The sequence below is a fragment of the Aspergillus foveolatus genome (assembly GCF_047715535.1).
Source record: "Aspergillus foveolatus strain CBS 279.81 unplaced genomic scaffold BDW70scaffold_3, whole genome shotgun sequence".
In the NCBI taxonomy this organism is placed as follows: Eukaryota; Fungi; Ascomycota; class Eurotiomycetes; order Eurotiales; family Aspergillaceae; genus Aspergillus; species Aspergillus foveolatus.
The window spans coordinates 24,536-50,706 of NW_027396067.1; the positions used below are offsets into that span (position 1 = coordinate 24,536).

Consider the following 26,171-nt stretch of genomic DNA (forward strand, 5'->3'; position numbering starts at 1 on the left):
GCGATGAGAAATACTGTGCAGTAATGCAGCTCGTTCAGCGAGATCGCCCCGTGTGGAAACCAGGCACTGCCATTGCGACCGGTAGACTGGCGCTGCAATCTAGTGGAACTGTACTTCAGTTCCTGGGGCGAAACACATTCGAAAAGATGTATTATGCTGTATTAATTACAAGGCGGCCACTGAAAGATCGTGGTGTTTCTCTGCTCAAGGGGTAATAGAGTATTTTTGGGACCATAAAACTAAGGCAACTCAAACTTCTGTCATACTACTGTACCTGGGAGCAGGTCCAGTACAGTCGGCTGTGCTACTATAGTGAAGCTTACTCTGGCTTAGCTTCTGAGTTTCTGCCTTGGCTAACTACGGCAGATTATAGTCTGTTTTATTATTGGTTCTGCCCAGGGTTTCACTCTCCTACCTCTTATGGCTTACTCTATTTTGGCCCCTTTGTCCAATCTCAACCCGCATGAATACTCATCGTATATTTCTGGCCCCTTATAATGGTCTGAGTTGTTACTGAGGTATTTTTGCTATTGGCCTATTCCTTGTACTGCCCACTCCAACAAAGCCTGTGTACTCGGTTGGCCCCGGTGATTTATTAGTATGGTGGAGAGATACAGGGATATGATTCTCTTATCCTACTATCTATATAATCACTAATACCGCATGTAACCTATTATATATGGTCTAAGCGCCGTGGAAACCCATGTAATCCTGTCAACCTATCAACCTGAAAATATGACTAGGACTAATCTGGTAGTTGACGCCTTATTGGCTTAGCCGTATATCCTCCCGATCGATCCCTTATAAAAAGGCAGTGCTGTAGATAACACATACTGTACAAGGAGTAATATCCCTACACTCCCCACCGTACTAAAAAATCACCGGGGTCAGTCGCAGTATAGCCTTGCGAGCATTGATCTCTGTTGTTGATACACATGTACGCTCAATGGGGAAAGGGCAGAAGGGAACTGTATCAACTACATGAACATAGCCTACTAAGATCGAACGCCATATGACGACTGACGATCTATCTCGTTGACACTAGATCTCTTCTTCAATCTCTCGATACGATACATTGAGGGGTCAGGTACCCAGGGGTTGGAGATCGCGGCCAGCCACGATATCACGTGGCGTAAGCCGCCAGCCGTCTCATCCTGTACATCATGTACAGGATGAGCATCACATGGCATTTCCATACTTTGATCTACCGAGGTGGTTACAAGCGCCGAATTCGGCCATATGACCAATGTCTGCAATGGAATCATTAAATTGAAGGTCTTGTATCATATCTACAGTTTGAGAAAGATTTATAGCTATTATGAGGTTTTTCATGATTGGCAAAAGAGATGCTGATCCTCTATAACCGGCGGATGAATGGAAGGTCGATCGAGGTGCTGTATGACTGATAAGTAAGGAGAGTCCCCTCCACCTGTAACCACCATACCAATATGGTGGCGCCACCCGCGGCCAAGGAGGCTTATATTCGCCCAGACTCGATCTCGGCTTCGGAAAGAAAATACTAAGTTAAACATTCCGTATTAAGTCAGACCTAATTGATTTTAGGTAATAAGTATCTTATTATGTTTTGTCACCAGGATTCAATCACGGAACCGATTTATATTCACGATTTCAAATCTAAGAATGTACATCTCTATGAAGCCATGCGCTCCGCGCGGCTCTGCAGCGCCTTGACCATATCAATGCCGACCTGGGTAGCCTCGTCCAAGTCCTCCTCTGGCAAGCCCAGCAGCTCGTTCTGAGCCTTGTCAGAGTGGTTGCCGGCATCTTCCGGGAAGAACGCTCGCGCGTAGAGCAGCTTAGCAAACCCAGCCATGTTGCCGGTCTTGACCATCTTCAGACCGTCTGCGTATCGCTCGTGGACATCCTCCTTGGTAATCGTCCAGTCGGCGTCCGTTGTACCAGTCACGCGCTTCACACTCTCAAAGATCTCGTTCTGGCTGATAACAAAGCTCTGGAGGTAGACTGGCTTGTTGAACCAGCTCGAGAGAGTCAGGCTCTTGTCATTTTCGTCGCCTGGAAGCACCTTCAGGCTGAGCACAGTCGCAACAGCGCGCCCGACCTGGGCTAAAGTCGAGACCGAAGTCTTGGTGTTGCCATCGCCGTATATCGTCAATTCTTTCTTGTCAAAGTCGAACCCGAAACGCGCCGGCCCGCCCGCTAAGCTGTAATCGTACCAGAACCCACAGCACACGGTGATCCACTTCATGCCCAGCTTGTCGATCTCGTCTCGACTGGCCTGGGCTACGGGTCCGAGCATGACATCCTGGCCGAACTTAACATGCTCAATGTCGCCGGCGTATCCATTGGGCATGATGTACGGCACCCCTGCCTTGGCGGCTGCCTGGACAAGCTTGCTGTGAGTGTCGCGGGGCGCAGTGGGGGCAACAGTAATAATCAAGAACTGTTGACCTTTGAGGGCATCAACAATGGAGGCCTCATCGTTGTAGTCGATGGGAGCGACAACGATGCCCTCCGGGAGTTTGTTGGAGCTGTCTTTGCGCGTGAGGGCAGTCACAGTGTGTTTTCCAGTTCTCAGGAGCGCGCCAGCGAGAACAGAGCCAACAGTACCTCCAGCCTAGTAAGCTGTTAGTCTCATCCTGTAACGTACTTGGGAGGGAGGGGGGAGGGGTTTACGTACACCGACAATGGCGACTTTCTCAATGGCATTGGTGAAGCCGGGGGGCTGATCCTTAGCGTATGACATTTTGCTTGAGAGATGTGTGTGAATTGATCTGGGTTGGATTGAATGAACCAAGACTCAAGCGCAACTGGATCACGATTAATTTATATTGATTCTGGCTTATGATCTTGCCGCAGCGGCGACACTGCAGCCTGAAACTCCGCTATAGCTGTGCTCAACATCATAACTCCGCAATTGCGGCACGATGTCCATCCGAGCGGCGTTAAGTTGTTGAATGAGCGAACACTCGGAGCATCGTCCCACCGATTCCTCCAGTGTCAGACGGCCGAGTGGAGTCTAATGATGACTCGGGGTGGACAGACTTGACTCAAGCACAGCCGCACGATCAAACATACGCCGTACTTAAACCCTATCCCTGCCTTTTCTACGAGTCTACAAGGACTCGCTCCCCAGGCCCGTGGTTGTCACATCATGATCATCGACATCCTTATCTTTATCGTCTTCGTCTTGACCGAGAAGAGAGCAAGCCGCCCGCTGATTCGCTTCAGCGTCCTGCACATTGATTCCCTCTTCAGCCTGGCCTGCATCAGCGCGGGCTATTCCAGCTTTGGCATTTTCGTCTCTCCGCGCTGAACCTCCTCGAGGCGCTCTGGGAGCAAACGCCCCTTCACATCTGCACAAATGACGCCCACCGCATAAGCGGGCTTTTTGCTGCGAGCGCCACGGGCGTACTTGTAAGCAACTTCCGCGCATCGACAGTTATACTGATCTCCACGACCTTCTCCCTCATCGGGGTTGTCATCTTCGCGACGGTGCCTGTGGACCATATCTTCTGGGCGCGAACGTTCGTGGGATCATTGTCCTTCTATGGGGCATGAATTCGACCGCTGCCACGAGTCTCCTGAGTCAGCTATGCCGCGCCAGCATCAGGGTCTGGCTGCGTCGCTGGTGATCACGTTGTCAACTATCCCATCTTTGCCGGTCCTGTCGAGAGCCAGGTCAATGGTCAAGGGAAGAATATCTTGCAGGGCTACCGAGGGGTACGTTACAGGTACGCTCGCCGGGTTAGGTGTAGTTGTTGGCCTGCTCTTCTGTTTTGCGGAACGGTTTCATATCAAGACAGAAAGGGTGCAAGGAAAGACCGATTCGCAGGAAACGCTGGTGTAGATCTCATTAATGCAATAATGTTTTATTGGATTCCTCGAAGTGTGATTTCTGCTAGTAATTTACATCTAAATGTATAGAAACATCGACAGATATGGCTCCACGAGAAATTGGTCCCAGTCCAGCCCAGCCAAGAAGATCTGTCACAGCAGTGTTGGGCTCGGGTTTCGGTGGTGTTTAAAAGACTTCGTATCCCGCCTCGACAGCTTCAAGCTGCAAAAACTCCTTTCGTTTCTTCGCTATGTCAAGACTGAGAAGATGCCGTGTTATAGAGAGTGGCTGTTGGGTGAGTGCTGTATCCATTGCCCTGACAAGATTCTCAGCCTCTTAAAAGCGGCAGGGATGTGAGCGGACAGGGCTAGAGTGTCGATGGCCAACAAGAAATAAATAAATAAAAAATACACTTCTAATAACATTCCATGGTAGACGGCCTTGCTGGTGAGCTGCTCAGCTGCTCTAGTCCATTCCTACCGCTATCAATGACAACCTGGATTGTTTCATCCGTGATATCTGCCTTGGACTTATAGCACCAAAGGTGACCGGTGGACTGCCGGACCCATAATAGTACTTGCTAACCGCTAAGCATAGATTCTGGAGTCAATGACATCTCCAATGAAGACCATTGCAGAGAATTATACGTCCGAGTAGAAGGCGAGGTTGTTCTCAGAGATCAGGCTTCCCAGCAAACCATACATGTTGAAAGCCTCTTCCGGGCGGATGCCAAAGCTGTACGCAGTTGAATTGATTTCGGGAGGTTGTCAGACCCGGGAGCAAGGCCTAATATATGCGGGAAGACCATGGCAGCTAGCCTGAAACCTTATTGTACAAACTAGTATGAATTAGATGGGTTACTATGGAGAATCAGGCTAGACGTAATTACCAGCATCAGCCGTCACTAGTATAAAAGAATGAAGGTCTGATCTCCCAAGCTAGCTCCATACGGCAGTTAGAAGAGACATAACTTTAAACCATGGAAATAGCAGAAATTTCATATAAGTATTAGCTTGCAGTTCTAATATCCAAAATAGGAAAGTTCTATATATAACTAGCTGTCACATATAGTCGACAGAATATTTCAAGGCATATGTTGGAAACCCATGTACGATCTAACCATTTTAAAGAGTGTAGACACATCAAGACCGAGCAGCGTCAATAATTTCCGGAAGTATGTTGCGAGTGTTGTTCCAGATCTGAGTCGAGCCAACAACAAACAGCGAGCTGATATACCAAGTGTTTCTGTGGCCCTGAAGGCCCTTCATCTTGCCATACCAGCCGTCCGCAATGTCTCTAGTCGACGGACTCAAATGGAACGGCGAGTAATCCGCAAAGTCTTGAAACGTTGGCTCCACGGCCTCGGTACCGCTCTCACTCTGCAGCCACTTGATGGTGCTTCGAGTGGCCTCCTCAATTTCCTCTTGCGTCTGAGGGTCGACCGAGTTGTACCAATAGAAAAAGTACCCAGGAGAAGCTGAGCCAGCGATCTCTACCACACCAGGAATACTGGCGACGTGGTACGGTGTGTTTTGGCCGACGTTGGTGTAAGCAACTCCCGCCTCGAGCCCGGTATTGTTCACAACGCCCGCGTAATAGTGCTTGCCAGAGAGCTTGCTCAGGATGGAATGTTCCTGCTGGTCGAGAGAAAAGTACTTGACGTTGTCCAGGACCGGCGGCATAGCAATGATGAGCTGCTTTGCTTTGATGAGCTTCCTGCCAGAGGGAGTTTTGGCCACGAGTCGTACGCCGTCCTTGCGGGAGGATCCACGCTGGGCTCCAATGATGGAGGATTTCAGCAAGACATGCTCCTTCAACTCGGCCAGGGCGATGTCGTAAATCTGGGAGTTGTAGTGAGTGGCACTGCGAACTGCTGCCCCGGTGTACTCCGCTAACTCAATGTGATTGCCGTCGTTGAAGATGGCTAGCGCGGTGGTGTCCAGGGGATTGCCAGGGGTCGCTGGCCATAACAGGCCTGCTTCAGCCGATCCAGCGGAGAAATTCTGCTTCTTGGCAAACTCCGGCCAGGTCAGAAGCAGCTCTTCAGGCACATTGTCCGGCAGGTTATTGAGATCGTCGAGGAAAGGGTACTTGTTGAGCACGGCCACATAGTCGCTCTCGATAGTCGGCCGCGTGTGGTTAGGAAGGGCCACTTTTTTGGTAAAGTCGTAGTACTTGGGGTTTCCGAAATCCGTGGGCTTAAAAACCGCCAGAGGTGAGTTTAATCGCTTGAAAAACTCACGGACGATGGGGATATTTTCGTGGAGCTGCACGCCAATGTCGATGCTGGCCCCCGTGGCCTCGTCGCGGAAAGTCCGGGTGTGTCCACCAAGCCGGTCCGTCACTTCAACCACGGTGAAGGTCTTGCCCTGATCAGCGAGACTGATTGCTGCATAGGTGCCTGCTGCTCCTCCGCCGATGATGGCAAAGTCCCGCTCGACGACGTCCTCTGCAGCATATGCCGACGGGTCGAATTGATGAGGGCGGACACAGGCAACGAGGGCCCCCGCAACGAAGAGAAAGGCAGTCAACATGCTGAAACAATGAATGGAACTGATCGAAACTGGCACTGCAGGTGCTGCGAGCGCTTTCTATACTAAGATCCTAGGGCTCTGACTTACTTTCCTCCGCAAGAAACTCCGGCGTCAGGCCAGGGGGCGGAGGGAGGATAGATACAGCCCCCAAGTGGAGTTCCCCTGCAGGGAGTTAAGTCGGCTTGTTAAACCGGCCCCAACCCGCTAAGAATTGGGCTGAGTTGGTCCTCTGAATAATCCACTGGGGTTGGATATTTTTGACAAACCCAAACCCGGCGGGCGGATTGGCCAAGCCCTAAAAACCGCCCCAACCCGTTTAACAGGTCTAGTAACAGGGACCGCTTCTTGCAACTGACAATATTCTCTTCGCTTTTAGGGCTTTGTTAATATTCTTCTATTAATCTGCGTGATTCTGCAAACTATTAAAGTAAATCAACTTTCTTATATCTTGGATCTTCTCTTAATAGGGCCATCACAACACGTGGAATACTTAGGATAGGGAAAGTGTAAACAAGATAGAAGGTGAAAGTAGATAACGGTGGCTGAGAGACATGGCCAGAAGTCGAAGGAGCCCTCACTATTATAAAAAACACCGAGGAATCATGGTAGTGACACTCACTCAAGTGGTGATATCCTCACCCTGTTCTCACCCATCTCATTCGCACCCACCCTTGACTTAGTGTCTATCGCCTTAAAAGCAGCAACACAGGGCTCGTTGCACTTTATCCGCGTTGATAATGGTGGTATTCAAGTACAAAATAGAAAAAACATACAACAGTAGGGATTCGCATGTGGTCACCCACCATACTACTAACCTACCGGCGTGTGGCTTAAGTACGGCTGAGCGGACGGGAAGCCCTGTTCTCCACACCCTATGGTCGTATGTACCAGAAAAAAACGAGAGCTAATAAATATACTCTGACTGCTTGTTCTACAAAGATAACTTTCGAGGCAAGCCCGTGTTGACAAGTTGCCAGCAGGCCAAGGCCCTCACCTAGTGGCCTGATTTGCATAGAACATAAAAGTGCGTAAAAATTTTTGATGGTTCTCTTGATCGCTCTGTCAATAGCAGCTGAGACTTTAAAGTAGGCGCGGCCCTAAGGCTACAGAGTGCTACGTCAAATTTCTAGAGGTATCAATAGGTTTACTAGAGGAGGAAGAGGCAAGGCAAGGGAGGCAGAAAATGGTCGGATACAACCTAGTCCTTTGGTAAAGAGGCACAGGTAGGCTGCGGCATAACCGCAACCGCGGCTATGAGGTTAATAACCATCACCATCACCGCAAATTCGAGGTTAACCGCGGTTAGATGGCGATGAGTATCGCGGTAGGACGGGGTGTTCAGCTTGGTCTACAAGTGCATCTGCGTTTCCTGCTGCAGTACCTTATGCAGACGGCCATTGGCCCAGGACCGTCCCAGCAGGCTAGAGGAACGCAGAGGCCTCTTAGTGGCTGAAGACCAGCTGGCTGGGTGCCTTGCCGAATGATGGCCTCAGCTAGAGGCAGTAGACTCTCAACTCACTGACTGCTTTCCGGCAGTAGATGATTTTGGCGGTATTATTGGCTAAATACCTCTTGTGGTGCGTGGTCACTGTGCTGACCAGCGCCTACTTGATAAATTACATAAATCATACATTATTTATATACCTAAATTAAGTATAATTATATATGCATTTTAATGCACAGAGGCTAAATAAAACAAATTCTCAAGACGCCTCATCAGAAAGTCATCAAAATAATAACAAAACTACTTTTGGACAAAGGAGCGAACGTTAACGCGCATATCGGTGTGTATGGCGAAGCTCTTCAGTGGACCGCCGGCTTATGTGCTGTGTTGGGCTGTTTGGCAGCTTTAGCAGGGAAGAAGGTGCTGACACCAAATAGGGAGTGCATAGTTGGTGACATCTATAGCATGACCATAGGAGGAGTGCGATCTAGGTACCTGGCATTGATTAGAGGGGTGGTCAGATACAAATCCAGCCCTCTAGAAGTGACCATTTGTTACCAGTTCTGGTGCTGAACTTACTGAACTCTTTCCAGACCAGTAGATTAAGAACACTATTCCAGTGGCTGCCTTCCTGACAGCAGAACCCAGTACCAAGTTTCCTGCTAGTTGCCGTTCAAGGTCAATCACAGGCTCCCATTCTTGTACCGTTCAGATTCCCCTAGGTCTGTTGGTTCTGTTGGTTCTGTTGTTGCTGCCTTTCGTTTTGCAGGTCATAAATGGGGGTTATTGTACAGTGACTTGCTTCATTGTCAATTACTGGAAATAATCCAGTCTCCTCTGTAGACGGATACTTGCGGTCCTCGAAGTGATGAAAGGCTGCATGTAACTCTCGCAAAAATCTAAAGGGCCGGTCTAAGGAATGGATTGAACGGTAAGTTTACGTCTTATAACATTCTCCTCACGTAAACGTATGCCTTGAGCTGATGCCCATGGCAGGTTGATAAATCCACCAATCCACTCCACCTCACCCATCCCTCTTTTTTCTGCTCAACAGGGAAAAAAGCACGACCGGCGCTCAGGAGAAGCTTGTCGGGAGGGAAGTAGATTCAAGCTAGCTATTTTGCAGCTCGTAGAAGTACAGCCAGAGGCGAAGAATTGAGACATTGAAGTGGTCGGGCCCTCTAAACGAAAAGTGGACTGAGTTAATAAAGAGCCATTCCTATGGGAATCCATAATATCAATAATATAGTAATTATTATTAACTGCGGTTCGAATCTCTGTGATCGTAGCAGCCAACCGCGGTAGAGGAATTATCAAGCAACAGTGGTGACGTTATAGGATAACTCTCAACCCATCAGACCAGACGCCTACAAAGTATATGTCCTTGGTCAAATCTATTGCACCCTAGAAAAGTCCTCGATTATGTTTTAGAGATCGCCGAGCTCAGAAAATTTACTCAGCTGATAGGCACAACATGCCCCTTGACAATTACGGCGTTTGGAAGGCTCATCCAGTACGTTATCACGTTGAACGCCGTGGGACGAGAAAGCCCCATCTACTCCTATACCATCGTGATAACGGCGGTGGCGATTCTGAATCGGCCATAAATATCAAATCTGGAGATCGACAGGAATGTCGACTTGTATACTGGGTAGATGAGGAAATCAGCGACCGCCGACTTATTGAAAAGCTCTCGCATCTCAGAACCGGCTACCACCCTCTAGACGATGTAGAGCCAGATTCTCCAGACGATATACGATTAGATTACATTCGACGCAATCTCTTCGACGTTCATACCGGTCGAGTTCTTCCCCATGATATTCCAGGCCCGAATAACGACATCATCGACGTCCTGGAGCCTAGAATCAAGGCAGCAATTGATCAAGGAGCTACTGTTCACATCTTTGGCGAGCAGTATAACTCACAAGATGGAATGCACAATGTCCACATGAACCAGGGCAACATCACTATGTATTCTGGTGACGATGGACCGTTCCAGGACGGGGCCCTGGTGTTCTATTTTCCAGAGACCCATCAATGGGTCGGCGTTTTCCTTGCGTTTGCGTCGCAGTCGGTGCATACTGGCAATGGTTCGGGCCACGCCATATCGCGAGTGACCTGGAAAGATGTCCTGCTTGATGACCTTGTCGAGAATTCCGTAGTCATCAGGCGGGCGATCGTGAATCCGCCTGCATCAGAGAATCAGGGGCAATCTGTGACCCTGGAAAACCTCATGAACCGCCGGATACCATTGTCAGGATGGAAGATCCGCAACTCATCAGGAGCAGAACAAGTTCTTCCTAGATATGCAGTCTTACATCCTTTGGCTACCAAAGACTTTGATATTCCGAATTGCCCTCTATCCAGGGATGATGACGCCATCACACTTCTTGATGGGGATGGGCTCAAGGTCGCTGGGGTAAGATATAACTCACGGCACGGAACTAGCCAGGATAAGCCGGTGATCTTCGCTCGTTCCTGAGCAAGAAGATTTTAGCGATGAACAATTTGTCGGGCTGGCAATGCAGTACATTTCGCCGATTTTCATTCGTCGGTAGAAAGTATTCAGGAGCTGATCACGAGACTTCAGTATAGAATTCCTCAACAGAAGAAAACCATGGATGACCTTGCAAAAAACACGCCGAGAGTGTTTTGATTGTCAACCTGATTCAATCGCTAAGTGTATTTATGCGGGGGCTACATGAAGTCTGGTGACTTAAATGAATTTGATGCGTGATCCTATGAAGAATCAAGCCTGAGATTATCACTGCTGCTATTAGCCTTCAGCCTGGTACTCAGACCCAACGTACAAATCTATGTTGATTATAAGAAATAATTTATGTTATATGTAACGGTCAACCTGGCCTCCTGTCTCAAGAAAATGCAGATCGGCGAACAAGGGCTGACTGGTTCCAGTATGGCATTCTATCACCCCCGAAGACACCTATTCTCGACCACGCCTGCCTTCTGCCACTTTCCCCCGTCTCCCAGACCATCGGTCTGGATTTATCAGCGAAACTGATGAAGGGATATAACAACGCCACTGAAGAACTTGGACTAGCCGTGGAAACGCTAACGAGGAGCATTGACTGCCCGGCAATAGCAGGGAAAGAGGTTCCCTCAGCCTTGCACCGTACGAAGACGATCATCGCGACCGCCACGACACGGGGTTGGGCGATTATAGGCGCTCGCAAGTCATGTTTGCAATGGACAAAGAAGCACTAATGGGCTAAGACGCCGAGTGCTCCCATAGCAAGCAGGTATATGAAGAACATAGTGCTGGAACTTACTTCATGTCCTCTTGGAGAGACTAAGTGACGGACATTCTGTATATCAACGGCCGCGGGATACTTTCTATGTCTTGCTTCTGTGAAAGGCGTTAGCGACTGATGACCACTAGGGTCCCATATTGAACCCACCATAATTAAAATTTTGACGCTGATGATGATCCGCGCCAGGGTAGCCCCATATCAGAGGTGGCCGTACAGAATACGGAGCTGTTTGGGGTCCAAATCTTCTCACGGGCTAGCATCTTTACCCTACCACCAGACAAAGAGATATATAAACCCCATTGTTCCAGCTAATATACAACCTCGGGCTGCCCACCAAAAAATTATATTTGCTTACGCTATGGGCTATTCGAAACCTGACGCAACTACTCAGTGAGCAGCCCCCTTTCCCCCTTCCCCTTTTCCCCAACCGTCTTGTTGCATTTGCTTTTTCATTGTCCTCAATTAGCTTTTGCTTTTTCGAATTCCCTTCTGACTAGACCTCGCGCTTCAATAACAAACAGAGCCTGGCAGCTACCTCCAATAGGGCGGACCCGACGTCAGCTCACTGCACATCGAGGAACGGCCCCCGGCGCCGACGTCAGCGCTCTCAACGAGCTTACTGAGCTTACACTCGGAATGGACGCAAGGCTACGGTCGACATGGGTTCCCTCCTTGCTCGAGCTATTCAAGAGGTGTAGACTCGGTGTTGTCCAGGCCGATATCACATACGCCCCCCGCACATAGCTTTCACTAACAGGGGTGTAACCTGGCGATGCACGAGGTGATTGCGCGGAAGACGCGCAGCACGACCGTTAGGCAGAGATTGGCGGCGTTCATGCCGCAGGCTGTGCAGGAGACAAGAGCGGATGCATTCTGGCCGTTTACGTGTTGGACTGTCGTTGGGCACACGGCTGCATGAAAGCTGCCTGATTTAGAAAAGGGGTTGTTTATGCGACCGTGCCCCAAGCCAGGGGGTAAGCTGCTGCTTAGGAACAAAGAAAAGCAAGTGGGAAGACATGTCAGATTATAATTCTCCTGAGGGCATAAGGTTTAAGCGAAGGAAGTCAGGGATGCCTAGATTATGAGATCCCTGCTGATTTAGTGAATGTACTGAATGTAGCGATAGTCGTGAAAGTAGTAGAAGTAGTAAAAGTAGTATATTATTTGCTGATCACTTTGACCTAGCAAAGGAGTGATGCGACTGCCACCCTCTACCCTCACTATTCCTTTACTTCCCTGCTGGCAACTATGCAGATTCTCCACCACCTCTGCTGTCATTGTAGCATGCACACAGTGGCCAGTATCTAACTCAAACGTCTCAACCTCCCTTCCTGCAGCCCGTATGCCCGCCACCATGGCGTTCTGATACGCAACCGGCAGCATTCTATCCTGCAGGGTGAGGGTATATGAGACTGGTATCTCCATCCAGGCGACCTCCCGGATCTTATGATACAACGCCTGCCCGTTCCAGGGCTTCAGCCGTGCAATGTAAGACTCCAACTCTTCCTCTCTGAGAGACCAGACGTATGACGCCGCCGGGGAGGTTCAATCGCTTGCGTGTGGTGATTTCCAATCCGGCCAGTCGCGAGAGGTGACAGAGATCGTACTACTGAAGAATACTGTTGTGAGAATATTGGCAAAATGTGGGAGGTTGACGACAATGGGAACGAGTGATTATCTATATAGATAGGGTTGCCGTAGCAGAGGGAGGGCTTGGAGTTGACGTACGTAAGCCTAGCGTGTTTACATCAGGCAACATGGCAGTGGTAATGATTTGCTACGCTGTACAGCAATCTAGAATTAAATGAAAACAAAAAATATATTATTTGTTCTTTATCCCAACAGGTACGCTAAAGTTCCGGGGATTCCTCCATGCTCTTACTCGATAGAGGATCGCCTGGGGTCCCACTCGACGTCGACATCCGTCTGAATACGTACCTGAGGGCAAGTGTTCGGGGTTTTGATACTGTTTGAACCTTTTGCTGTAGCCTTTGAGAACGATTTTGCCCCATCCAGGCGGCGGAGATACATTCTTGACTCTACCAAGCCCGCCGAATACAGCCCTCGTTCAGATCGACCCCGAAAATGCTTGACGAGGCTGGGAAGCGTATCAACCACGCTGGTATGCCTCATTGATCTGCATGATTCCGTTCTGGAGGGTATATCAAGAGACCGATGCGGGCTGCTCAAAGCGGCGCGACCAGGAATACGCTCTGGGTTGGCCAGCAACTCATCGAAGAGGATAAGCCATACCAGCACGTTGTGGAAGGATTGGGACGAGCATTGGCATCTGAGGACTATACAAGGAAGTTTGTGAGTTTGCTGGTGGACCAATCTGATACCCAACGCCACATTATAGGTTACATCCCAAGGTTGGTTGAGAAGATCGAGCAGTACTCGGTAGATGGTCTCGAGCCAATTATATCGCCTCAAACGGTATACTTTGCATACTGAGAGTGTGCGATGACAGCGCTGCAAGCCAGTGGCTCACCCAATCGTCGACATTTCCTCGAGTTGCCCACTGCGACCAGAGCAGCTCTGTCCCTTAGCCCACCAGGTAGGCGCGAAAAGCCAATGTATTCTAAGTACGAAAAGGAGTCGCCGTCACTGGTGGAGAACGAAGTCATCGTCCGCGTTGCAGCCTTCCTCAACAACAATCCCTCGCTCGTCGATGCAATCTGTCAGACCGCCAATGGCCAAGGCCTCGACGTTCTGATCGGCTGTCTGGAAGACTATGACCTGTCCGATCTCTCATTTGCTTCGCCCATGGAAGTCCGCGGTGGACCTCAGTCTCCAGAGCACGAAGATTATGGACCTCACAATATCTAGCTTCCCTAGCAATGTTACTTATTTGTCCATTGACATGAGAGAGATCCTTGTCATGAAGCCTCTTGACTGCTGCCTAGTTTACCTGGCCTACGCTCCTTCTCTTCTCTTCTTATCGTTGGAATGGGTCACGGATTAATGGAACTTCATCCGCTGGCTGTATATGTGTCGAAGGATGGACGAAGCACCTCAAAGATATAGTAAATCGCTTTCGTGGGCCAACCACCTATCTTCGGAGTCACCAATACAAACCAGCAACATGCGGACTGGGCAAAAAAGAAAGCTCGAATTTTTTACAGGCTAGAAATGCCTAATCAGGCAGCTCTGAGATGTCCACGTGTTGAGGGAGCTGGGGTTAACCCCAACCGATCCATGAATCATTACTGGATTGAATCTGTGCCACGGTTCGCACAACATCAAACTCTGGATTTAGGTGGTCTGGGCCTAGCTGTGCAAGATGCAGTCGGTCTTTTTCAGACAAGTACCTAAAGCCACATAGATTCTTGCGCCACCATTGCGTCATCTAGGCACTACAAAATGCCGGCCTTGAGCGCGCTCCCTCGTACGGAAACTTCTCAACATCTAACAGTATCTGGAAACGATTGGTCGTTACCAGGGGATGAAGCAATAACTGCCTCCACTGATTTCTATGCGGCTTTGCAGAACTTCTAGGGTAATGGCTGAGTGGTTCTTGCTCCTCATCTACAGTCGGTTGCCCAAGTCTCAATCAGCCTGGCCTGCTGACCCCTATCATGATATCACCGTACTCTATCTCCCTGGATTAGTATGTAGGACACTGGAACATAATAATTCGTCCCCTCGACGGCAAATAACCCTTCCATTTTAGTGCGCTTCATCCTCCAACTGCAGTATTTTCATCTCGGACAGGCCTCGCTTCCCACAGTACAGGATATCGCTGGCATTATTTCGTCTAAACTCTCATACTCACTTAAGGACAACAGAGATCAATTTAATTCTGGCACGTCAAGATAAAATGTGGGGATTAAAGCTCCCAGCAAACACTCCCATCGTCCTGGCCCTCTTCGGCATCCAGCGTCTCGAAGCAAACAGCGCCAACTTACTGATCGAAGCGTTCAATGCCCTGATCACCGCCAATGCGCCGACTATTGAACACCTGGAGCAGGATGATCCAACGCTAACCCGCCTCTGGCTAACATACTGGCCCTCTAGAGTCGCGTTCGAGACATGGTGGAATAGTGGACCCGTCTCATCCTTCTGGTCTTCACTTCCTGACAACGCGGGAGTATACCGCGAGATTATGACTGTCCCTCCTGGTCGAACTCAGCATGGTACAAATGCAGCTGAGAGAGTGAATGGCATGGCAAACCTGGGTATCTTCGAAGATATCAGTGAGAAATCGGGATACTGGGGATGCTACTATGATCGGATGGCGGATGTTACTCGAGAAAGGAGAAACGATATCCGCTCTGCCGCCGCGAAGACACCGTCTCGGTCAAACTCTGCTCTGACCGGTGAGAAGATTCTTCGGGGGCGCATCAAACTTAATGCAGGTTACCTCCCTGATAACATTGCCTTCGTGGTAGGAGGCCAGGATCACAGCTTTATACCATCCGAAGAGAGATCCCACTGGTTCGAGCACTTTGACGCGGCAGTCACGAGGTGGATCATGGACCTTGTGGCTGCGGGTCCAGAGCATGGAGTCCTCAATGCAAGACTCTGTTATGAACCCGTTGGCGGGACCTACCGGGATGCAGACGGAGCACCATCGGCATTGAACTACAACCGCAAAGTTCAGCTCTTCTACTTTCAAGATATGGAAGCCATGGAGAGGATTGGGCGCCAAAACAAAGGCCATGTTAACCTGAGACGGGAGTTCATGACGAGCTACGCGCCGGACGGTCCGATGGGACGATTACCGGGCAAATTGTGTCTATGGGTCGAGGCGAGCATTCTCAAAAGCAAGGAAATAGAAGCTGAGTACGTGGGTTGCGTTAAGGGGACTGGGTTGATGGGGTTGTCATGGGAGTAACCAGGTATGGTAGGTCACATCATTCAGCTGGGAGTGTTTTCCGTATCTCTTTTTCTCCTCTTCGTGCTTATGTTCGCAGCTAGGCAATCTGACTAGGTACATACAGGGAGAATTCTGTGCACGGAGCATGCTAGCGTTGACGAGGTCCCGAGTCTGACAACACCATAAGGCTTAGTAGGGAGTAGTATTACATGACTGAGGATTAAACTATATTGATCACTATAAGAGCAGGCTTCAAGAGAAATGTACGAAGACATGTAATCTTGGTGATATCTAGAGTATAAGACTCGAGGCGCGGCCGGTGCGCCAATTGTGCCAGCACTGTCTTGAGCTTGTACTGGGCAGCTACAGAACATGGGTAAAGACCTCTATCGAAATATCGCCAGTCTGAAAATAGGGGCCTTTATATACGTGCGTATTGGGCAGCTCCTTGAAGCTCTTCCTGGGCCGGCGCTCCTCAACCAGCCCCAAGGCTTTACAGAGGCTGACAGCGAGGATATATTGAACCTTGTTTTCCTTTACAAGGACGATTTACATTTTGTTCGCATATTTATAGACATTCATCGTTCATATTATCATTCCATATACAATTTCTATCATCCGACAATATCAATCATGGCCCTCACCACGCTGTTCAGCCTTACGTATACCATGTAGGAGTCGGGTGCTCCCCTAAAAGCACATACCTACCCACTTCTCTCCTCTTATATGCCACTGGATCATGCAGCGTGTGCGTCCTGACATCTCTCCAAAACCGATCAAGCCCGACCTTGAGACTCGTCGCTCTGGCCCCGGTGACCTCAAACACTCCACTAGTAACCTTGAGCCCGACGTCGGTAGTCACGATCTTGACGCTTGCTACCCACTCCACTACCTCTCCGCGCTCCTGAGGTGTCAAGGCAGTGCGGTTGGAGTTGTATTTAGTGTAGAGAGTAGTCAACTGGTCTCCCGCTCGATCGGCAAGTGCTTCTGCGGCCCGGAGGTGCGCGAAGAACTCGCCGTACCGCTCGAGAATGTAGAACTCATCCGTGGCGGCAGATTTGTTGTCGCCGCCGTAAGGCCACGCCCTGGTGGTCGTGGTGGTGTACTTTGAGGCGAACTGCAGCGAGCCCAGCGCGATGCCAAGGTAGAAGTTGCTGAAGACAAGTTGAATACTAGACACAGTTAGCAGCACGTTCACGATTATCCCGCGAGCCGGGCGAGCAAGACATACGTGGGGAGAAGCAAGGCCGCAAACGACGTGGCCAGGATATTCTCGTGAGGCTTCTTCTGTGTGGCGTCCCAGCCCAGCGCATCTGTCCACGGAGCGCGAACGTTCTCGATTCTCACACCACCGGATTCAGTAAGACGGAGGCCAATGTTATACCAGTTATGCGCGAATTGAATACCCGGTTGCCGAGTCTCGACGAGCGCGAAGATGTGGCTGTCTGTCCCCTCGAGGACGCCTTCAAGCACGGTAAGGTCAGAGACGACACCGCCCGTGTTGAAGAACTTTGCGCCATTGAAGACGATACTGTCTCCGTCAGAGGTGATCTTCAGATCGCTGTCACGCGGGTTGACGGCTCCGCCGACAAAGTAGTTGTTGGTGATGATGAGCTCGTGCGTCCGCTCGATCTGCTCCGGTGTTCCCACGACATTAGCGGTTGTTGACCAGAGGAGATGGTAGCCCAAGAGCATTCCAATCGACCTGAAACCTGGTTGGTTAACTGTGTCGTTGACTATAAAGCGTATTGGAATGGGCATACCCGTCCCCCTTCGCCACCTCGCGAATGGCCTGATACCCGACACTCCACGGCTGCTCGCCGCCGCCATACTTCTTCGGGCCCAGGAGCTTCAGCAGGCCAGAGTGTTTCAGGAGCGCAATCTCAGCGCGCGGCGACTTGTTCTCCTGGTCCCGTTGCGCTGCATCCTGCGCTAGAACTTCAGAGACCTCTCTGGCACGGGCGAGCCACGACTCCGCAGTGTCGGGGAGCGTGGACCACTTGGACTTGTAGGAGTCGTAAACGGAGGGGTCAGTTGCGGGGACGTTGGATGCCATCTTGAAGTCTTTGAGCCAGAAGTTGTTGCCTTTCATAGGCCATTATCAGGAACAGCAGTGGTATATCTACCCCTGCCGAGCACAGTTTGTGGATTGCATGAGATTCATCATCGATGATGCCATGAGCAGCATGCATATCAACTCTCAGCTCGTTGATGCTAGTAATGGCTTGTCTCGGCCGACAAGTGTATATATCTCGTGCTCGTCAGATCGAGGGGTGATGTCGTTATCGCTAGCACGAACGCCCGATCGACGACCCACTGGCGAACGGGCGAGGCCAATTGGGTACTTGGTGCTCGGGGCATCACCTTATAATCGCATCCATCGCGCAATTCTGTTGTGATTTGTCTCAACGACTTTTCTTTTGTGTATCCACGTGCGTGGTGATCCCTGGGGTTCTTGATGTTAGCTAGTTGTGGGGAAGTGATACGGTGCCCTTATATGGAGTACTACCTTTTTTATATACCCAGACTACTCCGTAATAACTAAATTTCAAAAGTCGATTTCTACTTCATTCTTTACATACGACAGATTAGCTGAAGGCTGTTTGTCAAGATAGACCTACGTCAATTGCCAGAAGTTGGAATTCGACCTGGATTAAGCCTGATGATCTGCGAGCACCTCATCTAAGCTTAAATCATGCAATGCAGACCACACGAAATCCAACCAAATCCAAGCATATCGCCGGCTTTGGCTGCTGCGTTTTGTGTCCTGCAGGCGACGAGGTAATCGTTTCTCCTCCGGTCCAGAATGCCTATGGCTACTGACCATCCCAAGGATCATAGTCCAAAACCACGCTCCTAATTTTTGATCTAATGGCTGATCCCTAGTCTTTCTTGATGACGATCCTAAGTCGCCAGATTGCAGCTAATGCACCTCATCGTTTTGATTTACATCGATCCGGTCCATATAATATACAATGGCTACGGTCGTAGTAGACGGCACTTGTCAGCTGCACAACTTTTCCTAACCCATTCATATCTACACACATATTCGTGTAGTTGAGAAAGCTACACTACCTAGTACTCCATCATAATGTCGACGCCGAGGCCCGACTCTGGCAGCCCCAAGGCCGCTGAGACACTTGACATTGAGCGCCAGGGGACTCCAGTGCCAGCGCACTATCCAAAACCAAAGACACTTGGTGCCGGTGTAAGTCACTCCTAGAGAACAACCCGTCACTGGCAGGTTTCAAATACTGACTGACGGCGATTTCAGTCAGCCCTGGCCCTCGGCGCCTTCGGTACAACCTTGACGACCCTTTCACTAGCCCTGATGGAATGGCGCGGCGTCAAAACGACGAACGCCTTTGTCGCTAACTTTTTCTTCATTGCTGCCTTTGGACTCGTGGTCACTGCGCAGTGGGAGCTGAGTATCGGAAATGGGTTCGCGTACACGGTGTTCAGCGCGTTTGGTGCGTATTCGCCCATCAGTCTTTCCTCATACTGAAAGAGAGGGCTTCAGCTAATAGCGGCCCGCTTAGGTCTCTTCTACGCAGGCTACGGCGCTCTCCAAACACCGGCGTTTGGGGTTGCGCAAGCCTACGGGGGTGCAGATACAGTGGAGTACTATAACGCCGTTGGCTTCTTCATGATCTTGTGGACCGTGTTCGTGTTTACCTTCCTAGTTGCTTCGCTGCCGAGCAACATTGCATACATTTTGGTGTTCCTCTTCGTCGACCTGGGGTTCTTGACAGTCGCTGCGAGTTACTTTGCTCTGGCGGAGGGGCATGCTGAGTCGGCGGTTGCCTTGCAAAAGGCCGGGGGTGCGTTCTGTTTTGTGGCGGGTCTGATCGGGTGGTATATTGTCTTTCACCTGCTGCTGCAGGACTCGCTGCTGGATTTGCCTTTGGGAGATACGAGTAGGTTCTTTGGAAAAAGAAAGGAGAAGGGCGTGTAGTGGGCACGGTAGGGATATATGTTGCCTGTCCAGTGGTTTAGCTCTTATATGCTTTCGCCCAAGGCTAAACGGAGATTGAGAGACCATGTCGAATAAGCTTTTTATTTTAATGTATTTAAGACAAAAACAATCAGAATCGCTCTTGTCTGCCGCCACCCAATCTAGAGATACCTCACGGCAACATGCCCGTCCATCAACGCGCCCAGGTCCTCTATCAACACACTGGCCAGCACAGCTGCGACCCCAAATCCAACCGATATATACCACACCCTTTCGAACGCAAATTTGAAGGCCTCAACGACAGCAGTATGCAGAATAGTTGCCTGTTCAGGGGTAACTGTATCCTTAACAGTAACCACCCACTCCTTCCAGGGCGTCGTAACGAGCGTCTCCATCATAGGCGCTATCACATCGAACTGATAGAACTTTGCCTCGATCGCCGCCGGCACAACATGACTATACGTATTCGCGACAAGCGCAGAGGTAAACTGATTGAAGAAGATACTTGTGCCAATGACCTGACCGACGGCTCGGAGACATGCTGTCAGACACGTTGCGGTTGCGAGGAGGTCATCTGGGCAGATTATCGTCACGATGATTTGATTCGGAACGAGCACGCCGCCGATGCCCAGAAGGCTGAAGATCAGGGGTGCCCAAACGGTGGAGATGTCGGAGGTCCTGATGGCGGCCATGCAGCCAATTCCTGCCTGTGTCAGTGGACTCTATGGAGCGAAGGTGTAAAAGACGGGGTGCTGGTGGTGAGATGAGACACTTACCAACCACTTGAAACACGCAGAATCCCGTCATGATAAATCGCAGGTGCCCCTTAAATGCTGAAATCAATATGGCAGAGATGATAGCACCGCCGACAATACAGAATCCATACGGCATGGTCCGAACCCCGAGCTCAAACTGGTTGGAATCAAACACACTCACTGCTTCAAGGACCCAGAAGACCAGCAGGGCAACATAGTTGATCCCTGCGAGGAGAATAACCATCATGAGCGCCGTGAACGTCCTTGGGTATCTCAGCAACGTCGAAGGGAACATGGGGTACGTTGCGAAAAACTTTTCATATACGAAGAAAAGGATCAGCAGCGCGATCCCGAGCGTCAGGAAGGCAATGACTTTCGCCTCGTTCCAGGGATACTGCTGCCCGCCCCAGTTCAGCGATATAAGAAGAAAAACCAGGCCAGCAGTCATGATCAGCCCGCCGATAAAGTCAATGCGTTTCACTTTTTCGATCTTGCTTAAGCCGGCCGTGTTCGTACGTGGAGGGGGGTTATAAAACCACCAGATCATCCCAACCGTCAGAAGATTCCAGATCGCTATCATACACGCACAGTACCGCCAGTTGTGCTGCGCAATCAATGCACCGTAGAGACTTCCCGGCGCGAAGGGGAGGAAGCTCGCTACCACGGCCGCAATGTAGTAGCCTCTGTACCGGGTAGGGACAATCTCTGCGATTGCCGCAATGGCCATGAGTTCCTGCACTGCGATTCCAATCCCATTGAAGACTTGCCCGGCCAGGTACCCGCCGGCCGATGGACTCGCGGCGCAAAGGATCATCCCGACCATAGCAGAGAGGATTCCGGCCAACGTGATCGACTTGCGGCCGAACAGGTCGGCCAACGACCCTGCAAAGGGAGCTACCACGCCGGTCGCAATCTGCTGTGTGCATGTGAACCAGAAGAGAAGGTTTGAGGCGTTGAAAGAGGATGAGACGAGAGGGAAGATGGGGGCGAACAGGAGCGGCTGGATTTGGGAGCCGACGAAGGACATGCCGAAGCCGACGAGGACCATGATTAGGCGGGTATTTCTAAGCTGGAAGTGATTGATGGTGTTAGCTATAGCATACTATGGGATCGTATAAGAGTCAGGATACCCTTGAATGCTGGCCATCACTGCCAAAAATCTGGCTTCTCTCGCCATCGTCTGCCGTGTGAGTTCGGTCGATACTACCTTCCTCACTTCCATACTGGACATGCGTTCCTTTGCTTTCGTCAGTGCCCATGATTACCTGACCTTAAAGTTGCCCAAAAGAAGAGAAGAGGGCGTAAGCGGTAGTTTGTAGCTCGCGAGGCCGCGTTCCTGTCGCCCGAATTTGTATCCAGACTTATATGAAAGCGAAGAACTCACACACTGGATAAAACAACCAATTGTTCCAAGTCCAAACTCGCATTGTTCCATGTAGTTTTTTGGGACTCGCAGCCACTTCCTTATCGAGTCAAGTCCGCGGTCATCTCTGCCCGTGCGTCGATCCCTCGGGATATGCCGAGATTTGATACAGTTGGGCGCCGTTCCAGATGAGACTCAAACGCATGCGAATGGCTGTTTTGGAAGAAGTGATCACGGCCTGAAACAGGCGGCGCTCATATTCCCAGCTCATGCAAATCTGACAAGCCCGACGCAGTGGGCATGACTCGTCACGCAATCAAAAGTGCCGTATCTTAACATTGGAAAAGTAATCCAATTGTGCAGAATGTGGATAGATCATATTCATCCTCTGTATCTTCGGCGTATATATCGAGAGGAATCCAGTTATTTTCTTATATCTATAATTGCCCTTAAAGGACGGAAGGGATGGCTAAGCGTATAGCCTACTAAGAGACACTGATAATTTTATTTTTCATTTTTCATTTTTTAGTTGTATGTTGTATCTCTATCCTTATATTTATGTTTATCTTCAGATTTACTTTTATTTACACGTTAATATTTATAATTTTTAATTTTTAATTAATTAATTATTTATTTATTTATTTTGCCTCTGTTTTACTGTAGCGACTTATCACCCTTCTACACTATCTGCTTGTCTCAACGCAAGCTTTGATAGATGCATATATTCGGGAAAGGCATTTTGATCAGTTCCTGTAATCATTCACCGTAATCATTCACCATACTCTATATAATATCAACAAGATGTCGTTGTCATTTGATAGTGAACTGTTGCTATCTGTGTACTTGACTCTGGTCGTCTCTATGGGTCATTCTCCGTCCTCATGGATGCCTTTAGAACTGCCGCACTCGAACCAGTGCTCGACATACCTAACACTCAGAACACGCCTTCGAACAGACTGGTCGGTCTAGACAATACATAGACGCCGTGACGTAACCCATAACTCAAGCATTCCATTGACTCACTTCCGCTCCGGCAGGTAGACGCACATCTCAAATCCATTTGTAAAAGGCAATGTCATGTTGCGAAACCCGCTATCTGGATCTCTGAGGTAGGCAAGCAGGTCGGCATACCCCTCGGCGCCAGAGATGGTATTGTCAGCCAGGACTACGGCGCCATGCCGGAGACGAGGCTGGACTGTCTTCAAAGTTGGCAGAGCGAGCTTCGACCAGACTATGACGGATGGTTAGGTTTATTCCAAAGACGACTATCCAAAAGAAAAGACCAAGACCAAAGAAAGGCTGAGGGCACTCACTGTCCAACAAGAGCAGGTCCACCTCGGGCAGATTCTCTTTCAATGTCTCCAGCAGATCCCCCTCTCGAAGATCTATTTGGCTTTCGACTTCGTCGCCGCACTGCCTCCAGTACTCTCTCGCAATTTCAGCCTTTTGCTTCTCCTTCTCGGTCGCAATGACCACGCCCGGCTTGCCCGTCGCCGCCTTGGTCTTTGCCACCGCAAGAGCTAGATAGATCGTGCTGACACCGAAGCTAGTGCCCGCCTCAACGACGTTTGTGGCCCCCATGGCGGCGATCAGTTGGTAGGTGAACTGGCACTTGTCTTCGTCGAGGGCGATGAACTTGTCTAGCATCAACTTGTCGAATTCGGCAATCAGGTCTTCCTTGGGGCGGTCGTCTCCCAGGTCCTTGATGACGCTGGCGGAGAATATCTTGCCTTCCTTAGACTGGGCAATGGCAGCTTCCTGCTCGAGAGACTTTTTGTGAAGCTTGGAGAGAAGTTGCAGGACGTGGGGTGGGGCGTCGACGGGGTTCGGGGAAGCTGAGGGAGTGGACATGGTGATGGATTGGCTGAAGAGCGATGGGTGATAACCTTTATAGAGGTGCTCAGGGCTAGATGTTGGGATAATTTTCTTGGTGAGGAAGCCAGTTGTTAGTCTATGAGCAGAGTCTATTATAGATATAGATTCAATAGATTCGATGATTGACTCATTGATGGCATCCGAACGCAGATCTAAACCCAGCCTGGTTAGCGTTACCCCGCTTGACAGGTTGGCCACGTCTGAGATGCCTTGTCTGCATATATTATATGTAATATATACATATATTTATCACGCCATGAGATGACTTGCGTACCCTGATCCCGAGGTAGGTTGTAGGCTTGCCCCAACGAAGCAGTGCTCCTCGCGAACAAGCTAGACGGGCAGGACGACTACGCGCTATAGGCTTCGCGTTTAACAAGGAATTCCGGCAATTTTATGGTCTTTGATATTGTCTGGTTTAGACAGATGTCCACGGGTAGATTGCAACCTCCTCGAAGAGCAAAGTAGGGCACTTGGACTGTCTGGATACCATGATCTAGAATGTCCAGTCAATCTGCATTATTTATCCTTTAAATCAAGGATAATTCTTCTATTTTGTGGCCTGCCTATTCCTCTTAGGGTAGTATTATCGTATCCATTACTTTCTTACACGAACTATCCGTCCTTTAAGACAGTAATTGGGCCACTACTTGGACCCACGGCTCGTATTCCAGGCTCGAGGTACGCCTTTGGAGGGGTCGAATTACTGATGGATTTAGGTCAGAATGTGCAATACTGTGGTATTTATTTTCAAACGCCTGGCTTCGACCCATTACCCTGCGCTTCATCGGCTCTCTACAGGCGCTTTACCGTGTGAATTCTACCTGTGTTTCGTCGCTAAGATACCTCGCCCAGAGTGTTGCGTTTATGAAGAATTTAAGTGGGAAGCCGCCATGCTATACAGTATGCTTGTTGGCGAAGCAGTCCAGCATCAGGGAAGCCGCTGATCACATTTAAGACAATTCTTAGGTGCCTAGTATCATCCATATGCGCTATCCTACTACTCCGACCGCTTCGATATCCTAGGCAAAGAGCACCAGCTCACCCCCATGACCGCATACAGCCCTAGACAGACAGGGTGCAGCACCATCGTCCCAACTCTCTGCGCCAAAATGCCCGTCATAAACGGAAAGACCGCTCCTCCACTGCTCCCCAGGGCAGTGACAAAGCTCAGACTCTGAAGCTGGATCCTCCTTGGCAACAGCTTCACAAACACCGCCGTTGAACACGGGAAGACTGGTCCAAGCAACAGACCCAAAATGGCTACTGCAACCGCTTCCCCGATGATGCTCGGAACGAGCCAGGTGAGGAGCTGAAAGCCCACGGCACCGAGAGCCATGATGAAAACGGCAATTTTCTCCCCGATAAGATGCGCCGGATAGACGAGCAGGAACCGGCCCAGCGTGATCCCAGCCCAGAACCCTGCGCTGACGTATCCGACTCTGAGGGGGTCGCCGTGCCGGCAGTTGATGAGGAACGAGACGACCCAGCCAGAGACGGCTACTTCGGCTCCCTGGTAGGCAAAGATGAAGAGAGCGCCAAGGAGGGTAGTGCGACTGCAGATGGCGGTTTTTAGATGCCGGAGTCGACAGATCGTGGTCTCGCTGTCGGCCGTCGCGATTGGATCGGTTGAGGGTGCACGCTCAGACACCAAAGGCGTCGCCGCATTCTCGTCGTATCCTGCAAAGGCCCAGCTGGAGAGTAGCAGGTTCATGGAGGCGATTCCCAGCGTGATAATGTAGAAGAATGTCCACCGGGTATCGTTCGAAACCATGGCAGTGGCGAGCAGCGGGGCGACCACGCCTCCAATGCCATAAGCACCAGAGAAACAGCCCAGCGCGGTGGTAGGATTGGCCATATTCGCACAGAAGACATTGTTCATGGCGATATTGAGCGCCATGCCGAAACCGAGCAGGAAAAAGGCAGCCACTACGACCGGGAAGGGCGGATTGCACGCGAGCGCCGTATAGCCGGCTGCGAGAAGTCCCATAGACAGGGCGTAGCTTCTTGGGTAGCCGAATTTGGCCCTAATCGTGTGAGTGCAGGGGGCAGCGAGGAGGAACCCTGCGGCGTTCGCGATGAAGACCAGAGAGACGATGGCATAGCCAATATTGTAGTCGTCTTCGATGTATGGGATCAGCGCGCCCGGCGCGCTATCGTTCATCCCGTTGCCAAAGTTCATAAGGCATGCGCTTGCCAGTCGCCATTTCATCTTCCAGGGAGCGTCGGTCTGGTGGCTGGCTTGGGCCCCTGGCCATTGAGGACTATCGTCATTCGAGTTCGGTTGAGAATCGAACCGCCGCTCGTTCCTGCTATCATTTGTATAGGCTTTCCCAG

The 26,171-nt window shown here is 50.2% G+C and overlaps 10 protein-coding genes across 10 annotated transcripts; 4 read left to right on the plus strand and 6 right to left on the minus strand.

The window, feature by feature from the left end:
* Nucleotides 1-1,596: 1,596 nt before the first annotated feature.
* On the minus strand, nucleotides 1,597-2,909 carry BDW70DRAFT_61879 (aromatic alcohol reductase). Its single transcript, XM_073744400.1, has 2 exons — nucleotides 2,660-2,909; nucleotides 1,597-2,596 (listed from the first exon to the last, which is right to left on the minus strand). The coding sequence occupies exons 1-2, from the start codon at nucleotides 2,723-2,725 to the stop codon at nucleotides 1,652-1,654; spliced, it is 1,011 nt and encodes a 336-aa protein (XP_073600072.1). The 5' UTR covers nucleotides 2,726-2,909; the 3' UTR covers nucleotides 1,597-1,651.
* Nucleotides 2,910-4,853: 1,944 nt separating this feature from the next.
* BDW70DRAFT_127306 (uncharacterized protein) lies at nucleotides 4,854-6,362 on the minus strand. Its single transcript, XM_073735255.1, has one exon. It carries the CDS (start codon nucleotides 6,349-6,351, stop codon nucleotides 4,960-4,962), a length of 1,392 nt encoding a protein of 463 aa, XP_073600073.1. The 5' UTR covers nucleotides 6,352-6,362; the 3' UTR covers nucleotides 4,854-4,959.
* Nucleotides 6,363-9,269: 2,907 nt separating this feature from the next.
* Nucleotides 9,270-10,301, plus strand: BDW70DRAFT_168649 (uncharacterized protein; the record flags this gene model as incomplete). Its single annotated transcript, XM_073742514.1, has 1 exon — nucleotides 9,270-10,301. The coding sequence occupies one exon, from the start codon at nucleotides 9,270-9,272 to the stop codon at nucleotides 10,275-10,277; it is 1,008 nt and encodes a 335-aa protein (XP_073600074.1). The 3' UTR covers nucleotides 10,278-10,301.
* Nucleotides 10,302-13,242: 2,941 nt separating this feature from the next.
* Nucleotides 13,243-13,896, plus strand: BDW70DRAFT_155755 (uncharacterized protein; the record flags this gene model as incomplete). The annotated part of the gene is made up of 2 exons (XM_073740088.1): nucleotides 13,243-13,474; nucleotides 13,538-13,896. 2 exons carry the CDS (start codon nucleotides 13,243-13,245, stop codon nucleotides 13,894-13,896), a joined length of 591 nt encoding a protein of 196 aa, XP_073600075.1.
* Nucleotides 13,897-14,887: 991 nt separating this feature from the next.
* On the plus strand, nucleotides 14,888-15,904 carry BDW70DRAFT_155756 (phenylacetaldoxime dehydratase family protein; the record flags this gene model as incomplete). Its single annotated transcript, XM_073740089.1, has 1 exon — nucleotides 14,888-15,904. One exon carries the CDS (start codon nucleotides 14,888-14,890, stop codon nucleotides 15,902-15,904), a length of 1,017 nt encoding a protein of 338 aa, XP_073600076.1.
* A 640-nt stretch (nucleotides 15,905-16,544) lies between these two features.
* On the minus strand, nucleotides 16,545-17,942 carry BDW70DRAFT_155757 (thermophilic desulfurizing enzyme family protein; the record flags this gene model as incomplete). The annotated part of the gene is made up of 3 exons (XM_073740090.1): nucleotides 16,545-17,058; nucleotides 17,118-17,591; nucleotides 17,650-17,942. The coding sequence occupies 3 exons, from the start codon at nucleotides 17,940-17,942 to the stop codon at nucleotides 16,545-16,547; spliced, it is 1,281 nt and encodes a 426-aa protein (XP_073600077.1).
* A 909-nt stretch (nucleotides 17,943-18,851) lies between these two features.
* BDW70DRAFT_61916 (GPR1/FUN34/yaaH family-domain-containing protein) lies at nucleotides 18,852-19,969 on the plus strand. Its single transcript, XM_073744401.1, has 3 exons — nucleotides 18,852-19,094; nucleotides 19,161-19,356; nucleotides 19,426-19,969. Exons 1-3 carry the CDS (start codon nucleotides 18,978-18,980, stop codon nucleotides 19,839-19,841), a joined length of 729 nt encoding a protein of 242 aa, XP_073600078.1. The 5' UTR covers nucleotides 18,852-18,977; the 3' UTR covers nucleotides 19,842-19,969.
* A 33-nt stretch (nucleotides 19,970-20,002) lies between these two features.
* BDW70DRAFT_146993 (major facilitator superfamily domain-containing protein) lies at nucleotides 20,003-21,855 on the minus strand (the record flags this gene model as incomplete). Its single annotated transcript, XM_073738652.1, has 3 exons — nucleotides 20,003-20,563; nucleotides 20,622-21,665; nucleotides 21,727-21,855. 3 exons carry the CDS (start codon nucleotides 21,853-21,855, stop codon nucleotides 20,003-20,005), a joined length of 1,734 nt encoding a protein of 577 aa, XP_073600079.1.
* An 857-nt stretch (nucleotides 21,856-22,712) lies between these two features.
* On the minus strand, nucleotides 22,713-24,016 carry BDW70DRAFT_127312 (O-methyltransferase). Its single transcript, XM_073735256.1, has 2 exons — nucleotides 23,273-24,016; nucleotides 22,713-23,190 (listed from the first exon to the last, which is right to left on the minus strand). Exons 1-2 carry the CDS (start codon nucleotides 23,808-23,810, stop codon nucleotides 22,979-22,981), a joined length of 750 nt encoding a protein of 249 aa, XP_073600080.1. The 5' UTR covers nucleotides 23,811-24,016; the 3' UTR covers nucleotides 22,713-22,978.
* Nucleotides 24,017-24,819: 803 nt separating this feature from the next.
* On the minus strand, nucleotides 24,820-26,131 carry BDW70DRAFT_168653 (putative MFS efflux transporter). Its single transcript, XM_073742515.1, has one exon. The coding sequence runs from the start codon at nucleotides 26,044-26,046 to the stop codon at nucleotides 24,835-24,837; it is 1,212 nt and encodes a 403-aa protein (XP_073600081.1). The 5' UTR covers nucleotides 26,047-26,131; the 3' UTR covers nucleotides 24,820-24,834.
* Between the last annotated feature and the right edge of the window lie 40 nt (nucleotides 26,132-26,171).

Bases quoted from the DNA above. Each gene is read 5' to 3' on its own strand.
- BDW70DRAFT_61879 (XM_073744400.1), bottom strand. From the start codon at position 2,725: ATGTCATACGCTAAGGATCAGCCCCCCGGCTTCACCAATGCCATTGAG. The intron at 2,597-2,659 runs GTACGTAAACCC...ACAGCTTACTAG, and splicing joins AGAAAGTCGCCATTGTCGGT to GCTGGAGGTACTGTTGGCTC.
- BDW70DRAFT_127306 (XM_073735255.1), bottom strand. From the start codon at position 6,351: ATGTTGACTGCCTTTCTCTTCGTTGCGGGGGCCCTCGTTGCCTGTGTC.
- BDW70DRAFT_61916 (XM_073744401.1), top strand. From the start codon at position 18,978: ATGTCGACGCCGAGGCCCGACTCTGGCAGCCCCAAGGCCGCTGAGACA. The intron at 19,095-19,160 runs GTAAGTCACTCC...CGGCGATTTCAG, and splicing joins CAAAGACACTTGGTGCCGGT to TCAGCCCTGGCCCTCGGCGC. The intron at 19,357-19,425 runs GTGCGTATTCGC...CGGCCCGCTTAG, and splicing joins CACGGTGTTCAGCGCGTTTG to GTCTCTTCTACGCAGGCTAC.
- BDW70DRAFT_127312 (XM_073735256.1), bottom strand. From the start codon at position 23,810: ATGTCCACTCCCTCAGCTTCCCCGAACCCCGTCGACGCCCCACCCCAC. The intron at 23,191-23,272 runs GTGAGTGCCCTC...CATCCGTCATAG, and splicing joins GGACCTGCTCTTGTTGGACA to TCTGGTCGAAGCTCGCTCTG.
- BDW70DRAFT_168653 (XM_073742515.1), bottom strand. From the start codon at position 26,046: ATGAAATGGCGACTGGCAAGCGCATGCCTTATGAACTTTGGCAACGGG.